The 16,960-nt window shown below is 42.6% G+C and overlaps 1 protein-coding gene across 8 annotated transcripts in view; it reads right to left on the minus strand.

Annotated features, from left to right (window-relative positions):
* Positions 1 to 476: 476 nt before the first annotated feature.
* The window catches only part of KMT2E (lysine methyltransferase 2E (inactive)), a 76,282-nt gene continuing 59,798 nt past the window's right edge, over positions 477 to 16,960 (minus strand). For all 8 annotated transcript variants that reach the window (XM_084811458.1, XM_084811457.1, XM_084811454.1 and 5 more), the window contains 8 exons: positions 14,590 to 14,734; positions 13,871 to 14,124; positions 11,629 to 11,685; positions 10,192 to 10,761; positions 6,931 to 7,220; positions 5,074 to 5,162; positions 4,728 to 4,819; positions 477 to 3,830 (listed from right to left, as the gene is read on the minus strand). In XM_084811458.1, coding sequence (XP_084667584.1) covers positions 2,340 to 3,830; positions 4,728 to 4,819; positions 5,074 to 5,162; positions 6,931 to 7,220; positions 10,192 to 10,761; positions 11,629 to 11,685; positions 13,871 to 14,124; positions 14,590 to 14,734 — 2,988 coding nt within the window. In that variant the 3' untranslated portion in view covers positions 477 to 2,339. The remainder of the gene's footprint in view (positions 3,831 to 4,727; positions 4,820 to 5,073; positions 5,163 to 6,930; positions 7,221 to 10,191; positions 10,762 to 11,628; positions 11,686 to 13,870; positions 14,125 to 14,589; positions 14,735 to 16,960) is intronic.

The following is a 16,960-nucleotide window of genomic DNA, read 5'->3' on the forward strand; positions in this document are numbered from 1 at the left end:
GATGTGACTCTAGCATTGGCTGGATTTTATCTTCTTCACAGGCTAACAGCATGTGTCCAAAACAGAAATGCCTAGGTTTATATTTACCAGACCTGCTGGGAAAAATACATGGCCAAATTGACCTCTTTGCAATGGCAGGCAGTTTCAAATGCTTCACACACAGGCAAAGTAGTATTAACTCTGAACTGCTTTAGTCTTTTACAGATATCTTAATATGCTGACAGGTTTTTTTGCTTTCAGAAAGTACTGAATAACTAATATATTTCAAAATACTGGCAAAAGGCAAAAATAAAAATCAGTTTGCCACCATTGCCCTAAGTCAAATCTGTTCATTTATATAGATGTAAGTAAAGCTACGCACAGCTTCTGAAATTAGGATGTTCCAATGTGCGAAGTATTATTTATAAAAGTGCATTGTGGTTTTACAGCACTAAGCAAACACATACAGGTTCTTTGTAAGTTATTTTTCTGATTAATTTGTGATGGTCCTTACTGCAAGGCTCATGTGCTGCTATATTTGGGGCTTTGTATTTTTCTATATGTATGTCTACTTGCTGTAGTGGTGGCTGCTATCGGCTGCAGCACAAGAGGAAGACATCTTGCATTTAGTAACCTGCCTACATTACATAAACTATGTTATTCAACTGCCTTTTTACCATGTTCATCTATTGGTGAAGCAGATGAGGACACTTTGGCTGACTGCCCCCTAATCCTGCCTCATGTGAGATCTGATCAGGCGCAAGATACATTTCTGCTCTAGTATCAGTTTTATGAGCACCAGAAGCACAGCAGGACTGCTGGACTGGGGCCAGTAAATGTGACATGTATGATGTATTTATTGTGTGGATTCCATTGTGCTTAATGTTCTAGTAGAATGACATGGTGTAAATAGCTACCTTGCTGTACGGCACTTCAGTCCATTTAAAACCAGATTAACCTTTGAAAAGACCCACCTCTCAATAGCAAAGTTATAAAGTAACAAAGCATGGCTGCCAGCCATCAATTTCTTAAGCATACTTTGGGTTAACTGACGGGTCCCAGCATATTTGCAATTGTTTCGTCAACTGGAGAGTGCCCCCTTCAGTGCACTACCGCATTAGGTGTCTGCAGGCAGATTGATCCTAAAGCCCCTGTGAGAACAAGACATTGGCTGGGGTGGCGATTTCTAATTGGCTTTGAGTGTAGTATGGCGGTGCTGCAGTATGCCATTATGTACCATGGGATGGGACTTTTAGAGCAGGGATGGGGAACCTGTGGCCCTCCCTATGTCGGATTCCAGCTTCCATCAGCCCTCGCCAGCATGGCCAATGGTCAGGGATGATGGAAGGTGTAGTCCAACATCATCTGGAGGGTCTCAGGATCCCCATCCTTGAATTAGTTTGAGTAGCAACAATAAGAGAGGTTGGATGGATTATTTCTCTGCCAGGGAGCAGAGTAAGCTTTTCCCCTTTGCTTGACCAGAATCCTGTGCAGCTGGAGACACAAGCTGGGTTTTTCATCCCATGGCTATTATGGTTCTCTTAAGATTAGCATTCCTCAGAATGTTGTAATTATCACAATCATTTCAACATTTTTCTTAAAGAGCAAGTTAGCAGGACAGGTTGTTAAAACTGACATAATTGTGATTTATTAACATGAATTAAAATGCCCAACCAGTGCTGCAAGGTGACAGTATATTTAAAAAAATTAAATTTCATATACTGTACTACTTCCACAAAGATCACACGCTTTTGCAAAAGACTTATATGTACAATACTATATCAAATGAGGAGAAGCATTAAGCAGTTTTACACGCAAAAGAAACAGTATTTACAGCACTTGTCAGAGACATTAGAAACAATCTATACATTAAATTACAATGTCTGCAAATAACTGTTGAAAGGAAAGAGCCATGTCCACACCAAACTATAAAAACCTGTATTGCATTTTCTACCTATATGCACAAAAACTGTTGACAGATGAAAAACCTGTTAGTGCCATCACTTAGCTGTGTACTTTTTTAATTACATATGTATAAAAAGTAAATATAGAAAACATTCACTAAATGAATTTAACTGTAACAATAAAATTTAAAGTTATGCAGCATCAAATCTCCTGCCAGAACAAACAGCTGGAATGTTCACGTACAAAATAAAAAATGCCCAATACTGGCTCAACGGCGCAGTTTCAGGAATTTTTAAAAGCAAAAATGGAAAGAATACAATGAGCGCGCGCGCACTGGTGTTTGCTTTTATACAAAGTTTCATGTACAAGCTTTAAAAAGTACCTTGAACAGGTACATATGAAATATACAGTTTTTACAGAACATTTTTAAAATGTTTAGAAGCAGGGAGTCCATTTTAATGCCACCCTGAACCATGATAATTGTTCTGAAAAGTTGGCGGCACCTGTGCTCTGTGAATAGGTATCTGCCCAGGCACTGGAGATGCCTGCTGAGGTCCTTGCACACTATGAGGAAGGGAGACAGAGCCAGGATGAGGACAGAACCCTGCAGCTGTAGGTGTTGGAATACTGTTTGGTCCTTGAGGCTGGATGTGAGGCCCCTGGCCTGGGAGTGGGCAATGTGGTCCTGTTCCAGCAGGCTGATGCTGAGGTCCAGGTCCCAAAGGTGTGTGATGTGGAGGCTGTGATGGGTAGGAAGATACTGCGGAATGAGCACCTGCAGGAAAAAGCGGGGGCCCTTGATGAGATGGATGGTGCAATCCTTGCGCTGATGGTGTGTGATGCCCAGAGCTCAAAACACTGGAGGGTGGCGGTGGCGGCGGCGCAGAATTGACGACATGCTGGTGTTGTGCTTGCAAACCTTGGTGCCCTGTTGCGGGGTGCGTAGGGTGGTGGTGAGGAAGGGGGCCGGGAGGAGGTGGCGGCGGAGGCAGGTGATGACCAGCAGTCTGAGAATGGATGTGTGATCCAGGAGCCACTGCTACTGCATGCACTGGGCCCACAACGTGTGCCACTGCATGCTGCTGATGAGAACTTTGCTGCTGCAGAAGATGCGGTCCTGGAGGCGGCGGTGGCGGCGGGGGGGCACCAGCTGATGAAGCCTGATGGTGAATACCGGGATTGGGAGATGGCAAAAAATGCCCACTTGTTACGTGGTGCCCTGAAACTGTCTGCTGGCATGTTGTACCAGCAAGGGCTTGATTTGGTCCAGAGGAAAATACCGTTTGTTGGGGTGGTATGCTACTTTTTAATTGATTGTAATTTTGAAAGTTTCCTGAGGGGGGCTGCTGGTTTTGATAATAAGTCGAGGAAGGGGGCGGGGGCGGGGGCGGGGGTGGGGCAGTGGTGTTCAGATTTTGCTGGTGGAACTGATTGTAAGATACTGAAGATGTTTGGGAAAATAGCGTTCCACCGGGCTGCTGCTGGGTGCTAGGTTGAAGGTTCTGTGTTGTCGCATAGAAACTTCTGTGAGAGTCTCTTTGAGGTGTTCCCACTTGAGGTGACTGAGGATGATGAGGTCTGTATGGCGATCCTAATGGTTGTGAATGAGGCTTTGGTGAAAGGTAGCCATGCTGTACAGGGGTGTGTGGAGTAGAGGATTTTGGAGGGTTTTCTACATGAGGTGAAGGGGGACAATGTAGCTTCAGTGGTGCAGAGGGCAGCTTCTGTGAGACTTGATCTGCTGTATTACGCAAATGGGGCTGGGGCTGATTGTTTTTTGAAAGTGCTTCAACATTATTTGTCAGCAGTTTCTGTTGCTGGTCAGGTTTTGGGTGAGTCATGTTCTCAGCCTCTGGAGGATCTGCTGCAGTCTCCCACTGGGAATCCTGTTTAGGGGGTGTTTTCCCAAGTGATTGAGCAGGAAGTACAGGACTTGGTGAAGAAGTCTACATTAAGAAAAAGAATAGTCAATGTGTATACTCTGTTTAAAGCATATCCATATTCTCTAGAAATGCTGCTCTGTGCAGGCCCCATGTGTGTGACTGCATAAAGACCACAAAGAACATTTTTCTTACTAAAAGTGAAAACACACCAAGACTCTTCTCTGAAAGAAGTGATATTCATTATAACATTATTCATATTCTAGGCCACCATTCACCATTTTCCAGCCTTTTCATGCAGAAACCGACTACTGCCCAAAGTTTCATGTGTTTTACTGCTGTTTCAATATTTCATTTGAATTATGCAACCAATGCAACACCCTTACTTCTGAGACTAACAGGAAGACTTAAACTCTGAAACCATTTTTGAAAGGAAAATAGTTGGACTCCGTTGTGCTTAAGGGTAAAATACACTTGCTTCTGCTCAGTACTGCTGTTCCTCCTTTATGTGTGCATAATTTGCATGGATAAAGAGTTACTTGTAAGTTTTCTTGGTGTCATTTAAATGAAATACTTCTGCAGTTAAGATGAACAATTACAATCACAAAATATAATCCTGCATATGTAAGCGTATAGAGCTTCTCCAATTTGACACTGGCACTAAGAATGTAAGAACTGCTTTGCTGGATGAAACACATCTAGTCCAGCACTCTGCTTCTAACAATGGCCACCAAGATGCCTCTGGGCACTCGGACAAGCAGGGTGATGGTGATGATCGTCTTCTGCTTGTCCCAGCATGTGGCATTCACAGTTATGCTGCCTCTGTTCACAGAGACAGTATACCTGAATTCTAACTAAATTCAGAACATCTGTTTCAACCTATAAAGACCAGGAGAGATGTAGGGAAACTCAAGCCATGTATGTGCACATTCCCAACCTTGATCATACTGTGTTTAGTATTACCTTGCTCACTTTTAAAGGACTCTTGCATGTCTTCAGGGATGAATCTGGGGACGGACATTCACTTGTGGGCTCAGGATTTTCAGGATCAGGATCTGTAATAGCAATCACAACAAGATGATAGACAGACCGATATTGTGGGATGGATTAAAATGTTCACAATTGGTAATGATGAGTAGCTTGAACTATTGTACTAAAATGAGATGAATACGGATACTAAAGATTGGATGGGTACCATCTAATCTTTAGGTACTCCATATTTCTTTCCCCAAGCTGCAGTAGGCCAAACACAATCATAGAATTACTAGAAGTTTAAGGAACTTTCAGGAGCAACCAAGTGATGTCTTACCAGAATCTTTATCTTTCCTATGGTCACTAAGAAGCAAAGCTCGCTGATAACTTCGCTCCCTCACTTGCTCCACTGATGTTGAAGCAGTCCTTGAAAACAAACATAATTTGTAATCTGAACTTCTCTTTTCAATCTACAATTACAAATACTAGTTAATATGCAACTTACATTAAGCTATATATACAATTATATATATAATTTCTTACGATCCAAGTTGGCATGAAGGCGATTGAAAACATTTGGGTAAGTTGCAAGGATTTTTGACATTCAATACCCCCTGCATTGAGCAGGGGGTTGGATTCCATGGTCTTATAGGCTCCTTCCAACCCTACTATTCTATGATTCTATGAATATACTAACACAGGTTACAATGACCTGAGGAAATGCATGGACATCCAATTATACTATTTGTATAAGGGAATTTGTCTCTAATACCAAAATGAGTCCAGCCCAGCTTCTAACAAGATGACAGTGATCAACTTTTAGTTTGGGGGGCATGAATTCCAGTGGTGAACCTGTGAAATGTTAGGACTTGAAAATTTGGTTGACTGCTGCCCTGCAGTTGAATTTCTCTTGATATTTGAGGCAGATCTATACTGGCAATTAATAGAATTTTAAATGTTATCAAATATCTGTAATTCAGATCTGACATTCAAATTGCTCCAAATCAGGTTGAACTGAACCTTAATATTGCTGCAGAGAATTTGCTTAATGAATAGAAACTAAAATCTTTGGATTATCTTGAACCCAAATAATAATTATAACCAATTACCACAAACTCCAAAAGCCTTTAACAGTTTCAGAGAACAGGTATTTTGGAGGTTCTTTCAGAGTTGGTGGTGGGCCTCTCTCTGTGCCAATTGTACAGTAAAGCAAAGAGATGTCATTTACCTGGGAACTATTGAGGGTTCTGAGACTGGGATTCTCCTAGTTTAAGCTTTATGGCTTGGATTCAGTCTTAAGTCATGCTTTGGGTAGACCCGCTAAAAACAATGAGACAAGTTAGTCATAACTAACTTAAATATTGATTTCATTGGGTCTACTCGAAGTATGACTAAGGGTGCAATCCTATGCATTTTTAGACAGAAAAAAAGTACTGCAACTCCCAGCATTCCCCAGCAAACATGGCTAGCTGGGGAATACAGGACTTTTTTTTCTGTCTAAACATGCATAAGATTGCACCCCAAGTCTGGATTCAACCCTATGTCAACAGATCTATTCCCTCAGCATTTATATGAACACCGTTGAGACTGTTAGCCATGCAATTCATGTAACAGAATAAAGCAAGTCACGCTTCATGTCTCCAGTCTATGGGAAGTGCTTGCTGCTATCGCAAATAAATTATAGCAATGATCAGTAGAAAAGTCCGTATTAGCCTTAGCTATGTTTAGACAGAAACAGCAGTTTCAGTGGGGTTCACTGGGGCAGGAGAAAATTTTTAAGACATTCCCCAGCGATCCCATCCCAGATCTCGGCATGCAGGGAGAGGATGCTGTGAGCAAGCGGCTAGAACAGTGTGTGCGCGCGTGTATGTGCCCATGTGCAGCCCCTAACCCGCCAACGATCACCGCATGTGGCTCTCAGGACCAAAAAGGGTGCCCACCCCTGCCTTAAAAGCCAAGGCATACATTTCTTCTTAGTAGCATATGGTTATTCATTATATACATTGAAAGACTTAAAGCTGCTTTTAAACTCGTCAAACTGTGATGTACTTGCAAATCAGCCAACTTAATAGGCCAAGTTACTACCATATTTGGTCTGGACAGTTGTTCAAAGTGGATTCAAAAGTCTCCTTTGCCATTTTAATAACCCTCCTTTTAACAGCAGTTAAATTAAATAGCAATTAAAACGGCTTACCATTGAACTTCTGGATCATTCTTTTCATTTGAAGCTTCTTTTGATGAAGAGGAGTTGTCAGTTTCTTCAGAAGTAGTGCTATAGTCAGTGGCTGGCAATGGTAATGGGAGGCTAGCAGTGTGTTCCCTCTCAGTTTGTTCCCCATTTTCACTGCTGTTATACCCATCAGTGGCACCACTGTTTCCTCCACCAGCAGCATGTGGTGATATGGTAAGAAGGGAAAAGCTTTCTGCTTTAGAGCCGCTTTTTCTGGCTTCCCGTTGCCTCTTACGGTATTCAAGAAGTGACACCTATGAAAAAAGTGCAAGGAAAAGTTTTATTTTTCAACTCAAAATGTTCGAGAGTTCTTAGATTTCTTTTTTCCAGATTTGCCCAATATTATTTTGAACACTATAATAACTGTTCTGTCCTGCCTGATCTCCAAAGAAATAATGGGTCTGGTTTCAGAGTGGTCTGCATCAGTTTTTGCAATATCCATATCTCCTTATTTTGTTTTTTGATGCAATCTTATATTCACAATACATATACTGCTTTTCAGAATAAACAAAACTAATCTAAAATTTTCTCACAAAATTTTCTCACACCTAATGCAAACTTCCTCAACCTGGTGCCTGACAGATGTTTTGGACTTCGGCCCCAGTCAGCATGGCAAATGGACTGGGATGATGGGCATTACAGCCCAAAACATCTGGAGGACACCAAGCTTGGGGAAGTTAATAAAAGGTAAAGGTAAAGGTGTCCCCAACCAGTCGTGTCCAACTCTAGGGTGTGGTGCTCATCTCCATTTCTAAGCCGAAGAGCCAGCGCTGTCCGAAGACACTTCCGTGGTCATGTGGCTGGCATGACTGAACACTGAGGTGCACGGAACACTGTTACCTTTCCCGCCGAGGCGGTACCTATTTATCTACTTGCAATTTCTTGCTTTCGAACTGCTAGGTTGGCAGAAGCTGGGACTGAAGACGGGATCTCACTCCGTCACGCAGCACTCGGGTCTCGAACTGCTGACCTGCCTACCTTCCGGTCTGCAATTCAGCGTCTTAACCACTTTGGTTTTCTTATCTCTACACCATCTACACTGTAACTGACTATCTGAGCAAGATGCTAACTTGTACGTCTTAAATTTTTTGGCACATCTTTATTAGCTTGGCTTTCTATTAATTGAGGACAACTGATCTTTTCCATGTACGATGTTTCACTGGTGCCAACAAAGCAGCTTACATCCACAGTTGCTCCTGCATGAGCAGAGGTTCCTGCAACTGTGCAAGGGTGGTGCTTCCTGATTTCACCCTTCCTCCTGCAGCCTCCTGTACCACACCCCATGCCATTCCAGGGGGTCTTCTAAAGGGTCTCCCAACCCTCAGGAACAGCTGTTCACAGAGCGCAGTGGAGATGGAGAGGCAGAAAGGCCCTGGGTCTAGGAGGGGCACTCTGGTCACCCAATGTAGGGTCTAAGCCACTGCCTGAACCTCTTTGGGGAAACAGACACTGTGAGGAGATTCACACCTCCTTAGCTTCAACAATGCTATAGTATCAGATGCTCTCAGATCTTTCACTAATGAATCTTATTCCAGTCAGATATTTCAGTGAAAGTACATTATTTTTAATTGTTCAAGTCTCAAAGCATTCTGTGTTTCATATATATACAAAGGTAAATGCTGTACAAGCATTTTCTGTATGCTAAAGAAAATAAACTCAGCCAAAATATAGTCAACTAAATGGAGTATACATTTCATTTTTGCTCTTGGAGTTGAAAAAAATTACTTGTAACTTTCTATTGTATTAGACAGATTATTTAGCGTGCCCATAAATTTAGTTAACCAAGTGTGCCCTTGACCACTAAAGGCCATAATCTAGAAAAAAAATTAAGCATCTTCAGTATGTGTTTTGAGACTTAGAAATTTAAATGTTGAACATCAGAGACTATGACGTGGATCCAGATTTAGTCATACATACAGTAGACCCATTAAGATCAATAAGACTTAAGCTAGTCATGAATAACTTAAACCCCATTGATTTCAGTGGGTCTACTTTATGTATAACTAAATCTAGATCCAATCTATTGGCTACAGTCCTGTATCCAATTACCTGGGAGGAAACCCCATCGAACACAATGGGACTTGAGTTTACTCAGAAGTCCCTGTATGTTCAATGGGGTTCCTTCCAGGTAAATGTTCATAGGACTGCAGCCTAAAACCTATTGATTTAACTTCCTATGACCAATGCTGAAAACGTTATTAAGAAAATGGAGCTCCCCTTTGCTACTTTTTACATCTATACCATTCTCATTTGAATTCTGAATGCAAAGTATTCAAACAGCAGGAAGTAGCAATGCCTGAATACTCAAATCACTTGTTGAAGCATGTTTCAGCTAGGAGCCCTATTCCGGCATTCTGTTGTAAGGAATAATTAACATGCAAGGGAGAGAATGAGTACAAGGACGCTTTAGCTCAGCCTCCAGGTGATGAAGTGAACATTCGTCCATGAGGACCTGTTTGTAACTGTGTAGGCTCCCTGCGTGATTTAGAACCTTCATTTTCCCGAGTTCTAAATCATGTAAGGAAGCCTATATGGATACAAATATCTCCCCGCTGCACACATTTACTCTCAAGATGTGGCAGGCAGCGAGGACAGGAGGACAGCACTCTCACTGTTTCCTGCAGCTGAATGCCTGAATCCAGCTATACATTTAGAACCAGCAAAAATAGAGAAACTAAAAAAGAAGTCTTGCCACCATCACTACTTTGGGGGGATGGGGGATGGACACCATCCACATAAGAGCCCCATTTCACACAAACCCACGCCAGGGGCAACAGTTCCACAAACCTGACCTAGCCCATAAGCTGCACCCATTTCAATCCAATGACATTATCTGTACACTCCTGTAATTAAATTATATGACCTTGGACAGCCACAGATCTTAACTCGCTCCTAAAATGAAATATTCATCTGCTTTCAATCATATGTATACTACAGATTTTAGTATACATATCTGGATAGACTCTGGATGCCAGACTGCTCTGGATGCCAGTTTTGAAATTAATGTTAAAATATGTTTGAGTTTACTTATAGCTACTAAAAGTTCAACTCTGATCAAGTCATGAGAATGTTTTCTAACTTCTGTGAGAACCAGTTCTAATCCACTTCAAAGCTTCCAATGAGGGAGAACATTTTTTAAAAAAATAGTAAATAGTTACTAATTTTGTTCTGCATAAAAGGTATACATAAAAAATCAAAAGCGTGAATTATACTTAAGGTTGTAACCTTTTTCTTTTGTGGAGGATTTTGGGGTGTGCAATTTCCATCCATCAAGTTGTCACTATTGACAGTCCTTCCAAAGCCAGCTGCAAGTCCATCTTCAGAAGTACAAAAACCCGGTGTTTCCATGAACATGCCTCTAGCATCGTCTGGAATCAGGCACTTTGACTCGCTTATTCGGAATCCACCTCCTACCTCCAACTGGTGTGAAGGAGTTAAGTCCCTCAAATTAGAATTCATTGAGAAATTTACACCTGTTCTGTCGGGACTCTTTACCCAGGTAGGATAAACTGTTCCCCGTCCACAGTGAGATGTTTCCAGTTGGCTGTTTGTATCAGTCCTATCATGGCAAGGGGTGTCCATGGTTTGATGCAGTGCACTTTGCTCAATTGCTTCAAGTCCCAACTGGAGGTCTGAGGCGGTTTCCTTTTCTACAGAGCACTGCCTAGTGCCATCAGTCCTATTCCTTGGACTGGAATATCCAATAGTCTTTATTTCTTGGAGGCACATTTCTGTAAGGTTAGAATTTCTGAAAGGGTTGAGTGCTAGCATTGCTGACGATGATCGGTCATATCCCTGTACAAAGAAGAAAGTCATGAAATATAACTACGTTTGGGAAAAGGAAATGAAAATGACACCATGTATTAGCTTAAATGAAAATTATTTGCATGATGTCATTTGACACCATGGAAGTTAGCCCCCCTGCCCGCCCCACAAACAAACCTATTCTAACGCCTCTGTTCTAATGGCACAAGTCGCCAAAAATCAGGTGAGGCAGTAATGCATCTGGTGAGTTTGTCTAGTCATATAAAAGAACTGGAATCAAATACTGGCAAAAAAGAATGGAAATCACAGGATTTAGGATACTAGTTAGACCCCATGGTAATTATACGTGGCTATTCAGAAGACATGGATTTGAGATAGGGTCTTGAACTGATTCATTTGTTAATAATGGCTATGAGGACTGTGGTATGGAGATAATATTTTTTTCAATGTTATGAAAGGATGACTGGATCCAGATTATTTGGCTGGACTGAGATGATGGTGTATTTTGTCGTACAACAGAATTATTAGACCAGTGAATTCATGAATTTTGTCATGGCTGGAGTTTGAAAGGTTATATAACTTCTGAGTTTGTTGTAACAGATGCTTTTTTAAAGTTTGTCAACTAATTATAAAAAAAGAAATAACTACTTTTCTAATACATAGGAGCTTCCTCATAACAAGTCAGATAATTGTCTACACTGAAAAAATCTTTTCCTGCCTTACCTAGAGATGCCTGGGATAGAACCTGGGACCTTAGTCAAGGAAAGCATGTGTTCTGCCACTCTACAGCCCTTCCCCAAACTATTACTAATAACAATTGTTCACAGTTTAGGAAACAAAATGCAAAACAGACCAAACATAACCATTCCCCCATAGATTTCATACAGTTGCCCTTACCTCTTGATTATATGTTCGCCTCTTAACTTCTGGGGAACTCTCAGGTGAAGAAATGTTCTGCACCGAAAAAGTTGAGAATGACATTTTATTTTAACACAAAAGAATTTTGGATTATGAAGGAATACAAAGAGCAAATAAGAATGGTTCCAATTTTCAAAATATATAAGCAACTTTATTTTAATTCTATACCACCACCTTGAATTATAATAAATGTTAGGAGTTAAAACTGTGCAAATTACTTAAGTAATTACTTAGAAAAAGTGACTTTGCAACATTTTTATGCACCACTTATACAGACAGAAGAATTCTAGCCCCATTCCTTGGCTGCTTGTATGCATGTCTTGTCAGTGTGCAGCTCCCACGATTGAGGCTTTCACCATTTAAGTATCTGAGACACTGCCCTGGATTGCACAACACACCAGGTTATCATGGGTTAAATAATCCACAATGAGTCATCAAAGTGCCTGCCAGGCATGTGTGGCCACCATTTCGAATATCCAGTCCCCCTATTGGGGGTTGCACCATGTCATGCAAACCTAGCAACCGTGGGTTATTCGAGGATTAAACAACCTTTGATCAGTAGCAGGGCTATGTGAGGGTTGTTTAGCCCTTGAATAACCATAGTAGCTGGGTTCACACAACACAGCACAATTCCCAAATGCCCTGCTTGCAGTCAAAATGGCTGCAGCATGCACCTGCGGTTCATCATGGGTTAAATAACCTATGATGGCCTGGGTGTTGTGTGAACTCTTGTACAACAGGGACTATATTTCAGTCCTTTTACAGTTGTATCTTGAAAAAACGTGGTCCCCTAAATTGAAGAATTAAGGGCGCAATCCTATGATCACTAGACAGTGTCTAGAGAGCCATAGGATTTTTTGGTTTCTGGGAACCGAGCTCAGAGCCAGCACTCTGAGCTCGGTTCCCAGAAACCCAACTCCCCACCCCCTCGTAAGCACAGCTCCATGCTTGTAAGCACAATGTGGAGCGACTGAAAAGGAGGGGACTGTGGAAGCACCAGTATGATGCTTCCTATGTGCCATCCAGCCTCCCCACCCTGCCCTGCCCTGCCCCGGCTAGACAGCCGAAATCAGCCATCTAGCCTCAAATGCAGGGCAGCCAGAGCATAAAGGAGAAGATCCCCTCCGCCCGCCCGCCCTGCACTGGATAGCTGGCTGCCTCAGAGTTTGAAGGCGGCCAGCTATCCCCGTAGGATTGTGCCCTAAGCCAGTGTTCTTCAATGAAAGGCCTGAAAGCCACTGGAAGATCCCAATCAATGACAAAACCAAAGTCAAGGAAGATGTATACCTTCAAACAGTATTCTTTAAAACACGTGAATACCAATGTAATAACAATATAGCAATGACATATTAGTATAAAAAATTAAATCCATAAATATATAATCCAAAAACTTTAACATAATAGACCAAACATGTTTCGACAGCAGTCTTCATCAGTGGCCTGAAACTGTTGATGGAACATTTGGTTAAGGACTATATTTGCTCTGTTATTCATTGTACCCCCCATTCACTCCAAATGCAGCTTTTCACCTCACTCATTCACACACGCTCTCTCTTTTCAATATCTGCTCACTCTCAGCAGGGACTTTCAAGCTCTGCCTTGTTTACTTTGGCGGTGGGCTGGCTGCTGTAATCTGGGTTACTGGAGGAGGCTTCAGGGTAGGGAATCAGGAAACCTGTCACTCATCAGTTATACGGTGGCTGGCGGGAGGAGAATTAGCCAATTAACTGTGGCAGGGGAGGTGCCCAAGAGGCAAAGAGCAACAGGATTGGCTAGCTGCAGTGTATACTTCACCGACCCTGGAGGTCAAAAGGCAGAAAGATATTTTCTCTTGCTTTTGAACATGAACGTTAGTACATTAATCACCAGGAGAACGTAAGTGCCACACTGGATCAGACCAGAGGCCTATCTAGCATCCTGTTTCTCTGTGGCCAGTGAGATGCCTATAGGAAACCACAAGCATAACATGTCTCCTGCTCTTTCCAGCAATGGGTATTCAGAAGCATGCTGCCTCTGATCCTGGAGGTAGCATACAGCCATCATGACCAGTAGCCATTGACAGAGTTATTCTCCGTGAATTCATCTCATCTCTTTTAAAGCTAAGTTGGTAGCCATCATCACATCTCCCACCGTTATGACTTTATCTGCCAGGGTGAAAAAGGTTTACCTGAGAAAACAAGCTGATTGATCTGGGAAGAGTATAGTATATGCAAAGGCTCACCTCAAAGTGCATTGCATTTCCATGTACACATGGAATCACTGGAGTAACAGGTGAGTAAATGGGCTTATAACCATTCCTACAGGTTTCATCTTCTGCTTTTATTCTTGGAGGAGTAGCAAATAACAATGGATCTGAGGCAGAGAGATCAGCATGGGTTGGCGTGGCGTATGGAGAAGGAGTAGGTGTAGAGGTTTCTGAATAGGCAAAATCCAACAGCTGATATAGTCTTCGTTTTTTTAGTGGTGTGGTAAGGTCTGTATATTAAAATAGGAAACAAAGGCAAGAACACACACTTAGTAATGCCTCCTTATTTATTAATGCAGTAAGACTTCAACACAAATTACTATTAGGTCAGGTCAACAAACTATGAACTTAGGTGGTAAAACAAATGGTTTTAGCATTAGAGATAAGCATATGCGGCTGATTTCCAAGTTAGCACTCACTGATTATGAAGAAAAAAGTGTGTCCCAGACCGGTGTTCAAGTATTTAATCCTGGTCACACAGGGTGGAGGGTGCTCCCTTGCTTCGGGCATTGGAACTTTAAAGCAAGGTACACATACGTACCGCAGCAGGAAAGAAGCCACAAACCATCCACAGCAAAAGTGGAGAATATGAGCAGCAGTGGCTAAAACCATGCCCCCCGTATTCCTCAGGGTTTGAAAAGCGATTCAAGGTTTTCAGAGATAGCTTTGCAGGATATGAAAAATTAAAACATTACCTGGTAAAGAACAGCTGTCATTCAATAATAAGGGACTTCTACTTTCACCATTGATTGCAGGACTTCTAGATCTTTCATGAGATGGCGAATTAAAACAATCTACAACTGCTGAGTTTTCTTCTTCCAGAGCTTGCTTTAACCAACGCTGTGAATATCCATATATAAAAGTATATGTATGTTATATGCAATTAAAATCATTCTACCAACATCAAGTGAGATTTTTAAAAACTCATTTATAGCTAGCATTTAGAGGCCACCTGAAAAAGACATGTTACTTACCTGTAAATCTGGTTCACCTCAAAGCGGTCATCTGCGGATTCACACATATGGGTTCTACACCTGTACAAAGCCTTGTTTGGAATGTTTTAGAGCTCAGAGATTTTAGGCAAGGAGCCCCCCCCCGCCCCGCCCCCCCACAGCACATGCCCAAGGTGGCTCAAACAGATCCACAGAAAAGGATCTGCCCCAGTGGATCAGGGAGGTTGCAAATTGGATGCAATGGGGCGCAGGTTCTACTCTACTGCAGCACTGGCACTCGGCGGTCTGAATTACCAGGGTTGCATGTTGAGGTATTGAGTATTTCCTTTAAGAGAAGGCAGCATCATTCTCTGACTACCTTCCAGGGGACAAATGTGATCTTGCCCAAAGTTTTAAGAATGAGGTTTGCTGCTTAGCCAGACAAGAGATCAACACATCCCATCACATGGCAGACTGTGGATCCAAAGCCATGACTACAACCCTAAGATATGCCTGGTTCCATTCCCCAGGGCTCACAACAGAGGCTGATTCACATATTTAAGACCTTCCCTTCGATGAGGAAGGCTTATTTAATCACAAGACTGATGATGTGTTGGACAGATTGCAGAAGCTCTGTAATACAGCTCACAGAATGGGCTTAGGAATGCAATCGCTGTTATACTCAAGGCCTTGTTCCTGGACCAGGAGCTTGTCCAGCCACCAATCATCATGCTCCCCCAGTATTTACCAACCACTCCATCCCCCACCACAAGGCCTGAGGCAATCCTTCACCTCCTCTGTCTCCAAGTTCAGGAAGAGATTGCACCACAAATTTTCAGACACGTCTAAGCAGGACAGACAGACAGGGAGTCAGATTCATAATCCTCATGATCTGACAAATGCAGTAGTGCAAGCCCCTAACGCCTTCACAATTGCTGTGGATAATGCGCAATCCGATCGTACCAGAGCCAACAGACAGAAGGAGGAATTAGCTGCAACATCTCAGACAATAGGGCAGTGGATAGCGTAGTTGTGGACACGGCTGAAACAACTGGGGTTGATGATGTGGCCAGGCTGGGGTCAGAGAAAGAAGCTGGTACCAAGGTCTAAGTACTACAACACTAGTATTTTGACTGCGCTTGGTACCAAAGCAGCAATTATGGGTTCAGCTGTGGTTGGTACTGAAGCAGTCACCGCTGGTACCAAAGAAAGGCATGGAAGTAGGGAAGTTATTAGTATCACAGCAGTGGATGGTCCAGGCAGAAGCAAGGAAGTCGAGGTAGTGGCACCCCAGAAGCATGGCTCTGTGATGCAGGTGGGTCTGGTGGTCTAGAAGTAACGTCGTGCTAATGTGATCTATGGGAAGGATGCGATGAGGGGGACCGGCTGCAATGGTGGTGCTGTGAAGCATAATCACAATTCTGGCTGTAATGTAAGTCCTGGTGCCAATGGTCTGCCTATGACAAGTGATAATAGTCCTGATCTCAAGCATGGGATGGAGATCTCAAAATCAACAGTGAGAAGGATCCCTCTGGGTTGGTCTCCAAGTAAGATAGTGTGTGGAAAAACAAGACTAGCAGGAATCCGGAGAACCATATCTAGATTCTGGTGAGCCGTGTTGAAGTGAGTGGTGCTGAAATGGGGGTCTTGTTTGAGGTGAACTCAAGAGTTCTATAGTCAGGTTTTTGGACTGGTTCAGGCAATGTTTCAAGGTACTCACCTTCTGAGGAGCAGCCGATGTCCTGCATGTTGGCGGATGAAGTGAAGCCCAGTATCTGCTGTATCCTATCCAACATAGGTATAGGGGAAGACAGGAGCGGTGGTGGGGAGGGGATAATAGTTTGTGTGAGTGGCTCAATGGAAACCACATGGAGATGTCTGAGGCCACTGGTGGCAGAATTGACAGTAACAAGGATACCTGTGCAAGGAGGAGCAAAACCCTTTTGTACTGACCACTCTGCTGACTGAGAAGTGGGAAGCTTGCTCCTGCAGTTGGAGCACTTCTAAAACGCCTTCAGACCCATAAATCCCAGGGGGTCTCTGCAAGGGTGCCCAAGGGCAGAGATATGACAATAACGGAAAAAGTGCAAAGAACACTAGATTGAAAGAACTAGAAGAATAGGAATGAAAGAAT

The sequence above is a fragment of the Heloderma suspectum genome, chromosome 7 (genome assembly GCF_057233095.1).
Source record: "Heloderma suspectum isolate Gila_16-S chromosome 7, 16-S_ref, whole genome shotgun sequence".
NCBI lineage: Eukaryota > Metazoa > Chordata > Lepidosauria > Squamata > Helodermatidae > Heloderma > Heloderma suspectum.